The sequence below is a fragment of the Bison bison genome, unplaced genomic scaffold, assembly GCF_000754665.1.
Source record: "Bison bison bison isolate TAMUID 2011002044 unplaced genomic scaffold, Bison_UMD1.0 scf7180017864270, whole genome shotgun sequence".
Lineage (NCBI taxonomy): Eukaryota > Metazoa > Chordata > Mammalia > Artiodactyla > Bovidae > Bison > Bison bison.
The window spans coordinates 7,349,608-7,358,019 of record NW_011494842.1 but is presented as its reverse complement, the minus strand read 5'-3'; the positions used below and the strand labels follow the sequence as shown (position 1 = coordinate 7,358,019).

At 56.3% G+C, this 8,412-nt stretch overlaps 1 protein-coding gene across 1 annotated transcript in view; it reads right to left on the bottom strand.

The window, feature by feature from the left end:
* ZNF76 (zinc finger protein 76) overlaps window positions 1-8,412 on the bottom strand; it is a 29,764-nt gene that overhangs the window by 4,421 nt on the left and 16,931 nt on the right. The window contains exons 3-11 of the mRNA XM_010848639.1: window positions 6,903-6,983; window positions 6,709-6,786; window positions 5,295-5,494; window positions 3,220-3,336; window positions 2,806-2,881; window positions 2,138-2,263; window positions 1,847-2,026; window positions 819-1,052; window positions 561-724 (exon numbers count right to left, since the gene is read on the bottom strand). Coding sequence (XP_010846941.1) covers window positions 561-724; window positions 819-1,052; window positions 1,847-2,026; window positions 2,138-2,263; window positions 2,806-2,881; window positions 3,220-3,336; window positions 5,295-5,494; window positions 6,709-6,786; window positions 6,903-6,983 — 1,256 coding nt within the window. The remainder of the gene's footprint in view (window positions 1-560; window positions 725-818; window positions 1,053-1,846; window positions 2,027-2,137; window positions 2,264-2,805; window positions 2,882-3,219; window positions 3,337-5,294; window positions 5,495-6,708; window positions 6,787-6,902; window positions 6,984-8,412) is intronic.

The window sequence follows — 8,412 nt, the reverse complement described above, 5'->3', positions numbered from 1 at the left end:
GTGAATAGACGTGGTCAGCAGATTTCTGCAAAGAGAGGCTACACTGGAAGAAATCTGCTGACCACGTCTATTCACCACCACTTTGCCTCAGGGCTCTGTTCCATGCAATTCAGGGTCTCTACCCAATTTCACCCTCGTCATCAACTCTGAAAGTTACAGGTGCGCTTGACACTGAGCGTGCAGACAGAGGCCGGGTTATGCTGCTGGCGCGAAAGCCCAGGCTTGCAGAGGCCACACCGTGCTCTGGCCCGTACACCAACATGCCTCTCTGGAGGAGGACATCCAAGTGTTTCACTCAGGCAAACAGGACCTGTCAGCCTTCAAGTAAAAAGGGAAACTACTAGCTATGCTCCAGAAGCCCCAGAGACTGAGTTGGACGCACGAGCAGGCGGCCTGTGTTACAGGGAGTTGGGAGCCTTGGCCTCAGCTCTTGAGATCCAGAAGGGTGAAAAAGAGAACCTGGGTGAAGATGGGGCTGTTAGAACCTGGTGCTCCCCAGAGAGAGAGGGAGGGGCTACCAGCCAGAGGGGCCCACCCCACCCCTCGCCCCCGGCCTGTACCTGCTGGGCACCATCCTGAGTGATCAGAGCCACCTGGGGGGCCCCGTCCTCCTCGGTCACCATAGCCACTTGGGTAGGGAGGTCATCGCCCTCTTCCTTCACCTCTGACACGTAAGCAATGTGGGGACGCTTGGGTGGCGGGCTCTCCTCGGCTGCAGATGCAGCTGGGAAAGGAGAGCCAAGGCTGACACCTGCCCCCAGGTGGTCATGGGGAGACCTGGCTTGTCCCCACTCTCACCTCCTGCCCACGCCCCTCACCCTCGAGCTGCTGCTGCTCGTAAAGGGCCTGCTCGCTCTCCTCTGTGGCCTCCAGCTCGCCGTGGGCGCTGCGCTTGTGCATGGCCAGGGTGGAGGTCTGCCGGTAGGTCTTGCCGCAGGTGCTGCAGGTGTAGGGCTTGCAGTGTGTGTGCACCACGTGGTGCTTATACAGGCTTGAGTACTCGGTGAAGCGCTTCCCGCAGCCTGGCACCGTGCAAACGTATGGCTTCTCCCCTGGGGACACTGGGCTGTGAGGGGGGTGGGACCTGGGGCTGGCAAGGGGGAAACTAAGGGAGCAGGAGTGAGGGACAGGGTTGGTGAAGAGAGAGCCAGAGGGAGGAAGAGGGACTGGGATCTGGGACTCTGAAGGGACAGAGCTGGGGAAGATGGCCAGCGGCAGAGACAGAGGAAGTGAGTGTGGGACCACGGGGCCTGCAGACAAGGGGGAGAGAAGACAGGGGGGTGGGCAAGGCTGAGGCTAGTGAAGGGGCTGGTGAGGGGCACCAGGGCCTTGTGAACAGAAGCAGCAGGAGACAGAGAGGGATGACTGACGGGGACGTGCCAGGTATGACGGCAGAGGGAGGGGACGCGTGCGTCCGAGAGATGACAGAAGCTAGACAGGGACGTAACACTGGGGTGGGTGAGGATACACGGGAGTCACATGGACAGTGGACGACGTGAGGAGCTGAAGACATTCCACTCTGCTCTCTCCCCATTGTGCCTGACCCTGGCCTTTATCTGGGAGCTCCGCTGGAGGGGGCGGATTTCAGGTGGGTGCAGATGGGGGCAGGGGGCTGACAAGGCCAGCAGTGCCCATCAGATCAGCCCCAACTGGTAATGGAGGAACTGCTCGCTCACTGCAAGTGAAAGAGCAGTTCTGGGGGCACAGCTGGAACCTCGGGACCCTGTGCCCCGCCCGCGGACCAGCCTGCAACAACCCTCTGTTGAGAAGGTGTCTCAGGTCAGAAGCCTTTGGTAGAGGGGCTGGGGCCTCAGAGGGGGAGGCCCGCGCATGCCAGCTGGCCCACCTGTGTGGATGCGCACGTGATTCTTGTAGTTGGTGGCGCTGGTGAAGCCACGGCCACAGTGGGGCTCGGGGCAGGTGTAGGGCCGCTCGCCTGTGTGGGTGCGCACATGTACCTTGCGGATGTTAGATGTAGTGAAGGAGCGGCCACAGCCCTCGAAGGGGCACCGGAAGGGGCGTTCACCTGTGGAGACCCATGTGTGAGGGCGGCTCAGCAAGGGGTCCCGCAGAGCGGGGTGAGCCCCGGGCTTGGGGCCAGGCCCTAACTGGGCTGGGCGGGCAGGGCCCGGCCTACCAGTGTGGGTCCGGACGTGCTTCTGCAAGTCTCCTGAGGTCTTGAAGGCCTTGCTGCACAGCTCCTCTGGGCACTTGTATGGCTTCTCACCAGTGTGGGTGCGCATGTGGCTCTTCAGCCCATATCCTGTCCCGGGGGAAGGGGAGGGGTGAGAAAAGCACTGGGTGGGGCCTCATCTTTAGCATCTGCCTTCCTAAGGCAGAGGCGCTCTCCCTTAAGGTGTGCCCCGTGAGGCTCCGGGCCTCCTTTGGCACAAAGCGCCCGTGTCTGCCTCCGTCCTGCCACTGTCTGGGCACAGAAGTGGGGCTGCGGCAGCGGTTCCTGCTCCCTGCCCTGTCCAGGGCCAGCTGGCGCCATTCCAGAACCCGTGGAAGAGGAGACCCAGAGAACCTATGACCTCAGGGCCTCAACTGAGGGAAAATGAAGTCCAGAGGGAGGCAAGCCCTCCAACCACTGGCACCCCCCACTGGTCTGTGTCAGGGTTGCTTCTTGCCTCCATGACAGGTTTCCTGCAGTGATAGTGCCCTGCAGCTGGAGCACTGAGACAGCAGTTTCTTCCAGAAGGCAGCCTGGTGCTTGGCTCCCTTGAGGGAACATTCAGAGCTAATCTAGGGTCCTTCACCCTCAACTGGAAGCAGTCCACCTTGGTCTCCATCCAGGTAGGTTACCTGTGGCAAAGGCCTTTCCGCAGCTGGGGAAATCACACCTGTATGGACGGTCACCGGTATGAGCTCTCTCGTGCACCTGTGAGGACAAGCAACCATGTCATTCAGAGGCGAGAGGGTATGAATGGGCTCTTCGGTTTCTTTAGGGCCCAGAATATTAGCATTGGCCACCTCCTTTATTTTGCTTCCTCTTCAGTGGAGATGCCCCCTCCAGGGAGCCTTCCCTGATTCTCTTCCCTCATGCACTCTTCACGCGTGTCACAGCCCCCCGTGCTGACATTCCTGTACGCTCATCTCTTCCTTCCAGGAGGCAATGAGCAACCTGAGGTCAGGGACCAGTTCCAGTCAAAGCAGGAAGGCAGGATTGCAGCCTGCTGGGAAGACAGCAAGGCTGAGAGCTCTTTGCAGCCACCTTACCTTTAAGTGATGCGCGGTGGTATAGAGACGCCCACAGCCCTTGTAGCCGCAGCGGAATGCTCTGTCCCCAACCTGTTGTCCTTTGCCATTATGAGGAGCCTGGCTCTCATGCAGAACCTGAGGGGAAAAAATCTTGGGGTCCCTATATGTATTCTCCTCAAAGAAGGAAGGGACGAGGTGGGACACAGGGCCCAGCTGGCAGCTTAAGACCCAATAAACAGGGTTAAACCTACCAAGGGGGAGATGCGCAACCTGGGTGATCGATCTAGACAGATGGAACAGACGCTGAGCCTGCTGCAGAAGGAACAGGGCTGGCCAGTGGAGTCACCACCAGCTCTGATGGACAGAGAGATGATTAAATGTCACTGGGGCTCTGACATCTTGGGGAGAAAGGGCGTCTCTTAGATGGGCAGGTAGGGCGGGGGGAGGAGTGGCCGCAATGGCCACACTCGAGCTGGGCTGAGGGCCAGCTGCCCCACTTCTGACCGTGGAGGCTGCTGCTCTGGACACGTTTATCCTCTGATAGGAAGAGATTCCTTCCTCCCTGGGGAAACCCATGTTTGGAAGGGGCACTGCCAAGGGGCTGGCTATGGGGACAAGCTCACCTCGGCTCACCAGAAGCGAGGTGGCCACAACCAACAAAGTGCACAGGTGCCCAGGGCAGGGACCTGCAAGTCCTACCAGAAGCCCAGTTCTACCTGTAGCACCTGGCTACTGACAAGCCCTTCCTTTCCCTCTCTCCTGCCAAAAACCATTCCACACCAGCCTCTGGCTTCAGGGAGCCTTAATGTTGTGCTTTCTTGGGCAGAGTCCTGCTGGAACTGTCCCTTAGCCTTTGTTTTTGGGACACTGTGGCCTTCCCAGGAGCTCTTGAAACTGAACTCTGGAAGGCATGGTGAGCAGGAGTCAAAGGAGGGAGGCCAAATCCACAGCGGGTCTGTATAGTCAGCTCCAGGTCAAGGGGTCAGGCAGCTGACAAAGTTTCCTGGACACTCGAGTAGCTGGTGGGTGGCAGGAGAGGGCCACAGGTGGCTGGGCCTGCTCGGCAGGCGAACCCAGTCAAGCATTTAGATTTCACTCCCATGTCCCACTGGTTCTTGAGGGAATCAAAAAACTTCAGGGCTAGAAGTGACCCTCTGAGATCATCTGGCCCCAACTCATCATATGAGATGGGAACAAGTTGAGGCCTCGGAGGGGAGTGACTGAGGCAGCACATGGCAGAGGCAGAGCCCACACAGATTTCAGGGCTTACAGTTAAAGCTTGGTTGTCTTCCCAACAGCAGTAAGCTTCTAAAATACACCTTACAGAATGGGGGTGGGAGTGGGCATAGCCCAGAGGGGCCTACTGCGAAGTTTTGTAGTGTCTTTTCAACTTCCTCTTCTCCTCTATGATATAGCCATTCTAGTTTAATTATAAAAACAACTCCCCCAGTCCCCTGGGTAAAATGCACGCTCCAGGAAGCCCTGCTACATCCACCCTGAGGCGCTGGAGTTCGGCCGGGCAGGGAGGACCCTGGTCTGGAAGGCTCTCAGATCTCTGAACTGGCTTCCCCTACAGGCAGGACCACGGCCCAGGCAAAGAGAGCCTAGACTGACTAATGTTTGGAAAGCCAAGATCCTTTTCTTTTGCAGCTGAGCTACTGTGCAAGCCCTGGGTTCCAAGAATCCCAGCTGCTCCGCTACATCTGCTCTCGTCACTGCCTACAGAGGTTATTTTCCCAAATGACTTAATGAGTCGCAGAAAAGAAATAAACACAAGAACATCTGACCTCAGAGAACTGGAAAACTAATAAAAGTCGCTGGCAAAGGTTTTCTCAGACAGTGCAGCCAAAGTGAAGCTGGGCCTAAGTTCCCACCGTATGGGTATCACTGTTTCTTACAGCTGCCTTCCCTCTGCAGAGACGCATAAACAAGTGGGAGTGTACACAGCTGTTGGCGGGCCCCAGCTGGGCTGTGACTCTTGCCCAAGAAGATGACCCGTGAGAGATGAGTCGGGGGAGCCAGGCTGCGGGTCACAGGGAGTAGCCCTGGTCATGTGCAGGCACAGGACTAACCCTGTCATCTAGAGAGCTCACCTTGCTGGTATACTGCTCCAGGGCCACCACTGTGTCCGCACTGAAGCCCTCGTCATCCTCTGCGGCCAGGCCCTCCAGGCCCACCTCTGTCTGCACAGCCAAGATGGCGCCATCTGACGGCACAGCCACGGGGTGGTGAATGTAGGCGGTGGAGCCATCTTCCAGCTGGACGGCTTCCAGGGCACTGGGGTCATAGCCCTCTGCAGGGAACATGCGGTTAGCCCAGAAGCTGCACAAGGGCAAGAGATGCGGCTGGGACCTGGGCGTTGAGGTAAGGAGAGGTACATATACCGAGGAGGGTTTAGCCTCTGGTTTCTCCTGCTCCCTCACCTTGGTGGTCCACTCTGGCTGGCCCTCCCTCTGGGGCCACCTCTCCTAAGGATGAGGTCTCCTATGGAGTACTCACTGGGAACACACAAGCTTGGTGAGGACCTGAAAGGACCATCATCTTGGCTGAGATGACCATGAGAACCTCCTGACTGGTGGCCCCTCACCCTATCTAGTTCCCTCCAGGCAGCACAGCATCCAGAGGGAGCTTTGCAGGACACACGTGTGGTCTTGTTACCCAACAGCCTAAACAGTTCAACCATGTCCATTGGCCTCAGGATAAAAACCCAAACCCTTATTCTGCAGCCCCAGTGCTCTGGCCCATCCTCTCTGTTTGGCTTCACCTCACCCACTCTGCCCTCCCCTCCAAGACTCAAGCTCCTGGCAGTTCCATGAATGTGCCCTTCTTTCTCCCTGCCCACCTCCACCCCTGTTTCCGGGTCACACATGCTGTTTCTTCCGTCTGGAGTACTGAACCCTTCTTGCCATTGCTCTTTCCCAGCTAGGCCCACTCCATCCTCCAGCTCCCAGCCCAAGCGTCACTTTCTCAGAAAAGCCCTCCCTGAGTCTGAACCCCATTTGTAGTGATCAGTTCATGATGGTTCATTTCAAGCCCTTTCCCCCACTAGATTCTAGGAGAACAGGGACTATGTCTGACCCTGTTCTCTTTTGTATACTCCACACCTAGTGCCTGGCATGCAACTGCTCAAAAAACTACTTGTAGAAGAAATAAACCATTATTCTTCAGTACCTTAAAAGCTTCATTCTTAAAAAATGTGACTTAAGTATGTGGTCCTGGTTTTGGATATTATTGGATCCCATATAAAGCCTTAACACTTTGTGGCTGTGCTGTAGCTAGAGCCGCCAGGCCCAGGCCATGGACTCCCATGCTCAGGCTCCTAGGGGCAGAAGCAGCTGCTCCTGCGGTCCACGCCAGGAAAGGCAGGGGTGCCTGCTAATCCAGGTGAGCGTGGGGCCCACGGCTCCATGTCTCCGCCCCAGCTCCCAGGGTGCACAATGCTATCCCCCAACCACGGCCAGTTCTGCCTCCCTTCCTTCTCACCAGTCATGAGGACTGTGACCCCACCTTTGGGTGTGCGGTGTATGTAGGCCATGCTGCCATCTTCCAGCTGCACGGGTTGTCCATCCTCAAAGGAAAGAGGCTCTGTAATGAGAGCAATGCCTGCCTTTCTCTGGAGCTTGGGGTCAGGGAGCAGGGCTCCTTCAGTGGAGGCTGCCTGGCCTCGCTCATGTGGCAGGGGCGTCCTGGGATGCCCTCACCTTTCTGCACTGTCACTTGGTGAATGTATGCAGTGGTCCCATCCTCAAGCTGGATCACTTGCCCTTCAAGAAGCTTGTCTCCTGCGGGGGCAGAAATGGAGAGAAGTGGGCCAGGCCCAGAAGAGGGCTGAGGAACACTTGCCTGCTTTAGTACAGGCCTGTTGGAGGCACAGTCTGCATGTCTAAGCACAGCTTAGACATTCTCCATGTTGCCTCACTCCCTGCCTCCCAGGTCTGGGCCTCAGAGGTCCCAAGGCAGAGACATCCTGCCATGAAGAATCCTAAGCTCCCAGAAGATTCCCCTTCAGTCACTCACAGGAGGGGCAACTTCATTTATTATTCTACCCATGCCACACAAAGCAGGGACTTCCAACCTGGCAGTAAGCTGCTGAGATTGAGCTAAACAGCAAAGGATTCCCTGAAATCTGGAAAGGCCCCAAATGGATCCAAATTCAGATCTGACTCAAATTAACTAAATCAAAATATGTTCCCTTGTCTCCCACTGCGGCAGTATGCCAAGACCAAGACCCTCTGATAAGGCAGTATAACTTACAGGTTAAAAGCAATGGGCTCTGGGGCTTCCCTGGTGGCTCAATGGGAAAGAATCCCTCTGCCAATGCAGGAGAAACAGGTTTGATCCCTGGTCCAGGAAGATCCCACATGCCATGGAGCAACTGAGCTCATGTGTCACAACTAATGAGCCTGTGGTGTAGAGCCAGGAGCCACAAATGAGCCCACATGCAGCAACTACTGAAGCCTGAGTGCCGTAGAGCCCTGCAACAAGAGAAGCCACTGCAACTAGAGAGTAGTCCCCACTCGCTGCAACCAGAGAAAAGCCTGTGCAGCAACAAGTGCCCAGCACAGCACCCCCGCCCACACAAAAAAGCACAGGGCTCTACAACCAGTCCAGACCTCCTGGGTTTGAATTTCAGCTCTACCTCTTACTAGCTGTGTGATCTTAGACAACTTATTTAACTTCTCTGTGCCTCCATTCAGAGAAGGCAATGGCACCCCACTTCAGTACTCTTGCCTGGAAAATCCCATTGATGGAGGACCCTGGTAGGCTGCAGTCCATGGGGTCACTAAGAGTCGGACACGACTGAGCGATTTCACTTTAACTTTTCACTTTCACGCACTGGAGAAGGGAATGGCAACCCACTCCAGTGTTCTTGCCTGGAGAATCCTGGGGATGGGGGAGCCTGGTGGGCTGCCGTCTATAGGGTCGCACAGAGTCGGACACGACTGAAGCGACTTAGCAGTAGCAGCAGCAGTGCCTCCATTTCCTCTCCTGAGAGCAAAAGGCTCTTAGATTTAGAATTAGAATTATATAGGCCTCTCCTTATGTCCAGGGAGTTTGAGAGGGAGAAGGGATAAAGGAAGTGAGAAAGCAAAGAAGGGAGACTGAAGACTCAATGACAAGTGGTTTCCTTGTTCATTTACTTACACGTTTCAAGACCAGACAGTTACTTCTGGCTCACCTCTGCTGATGTCTACCCCTCAGAAGAATTCT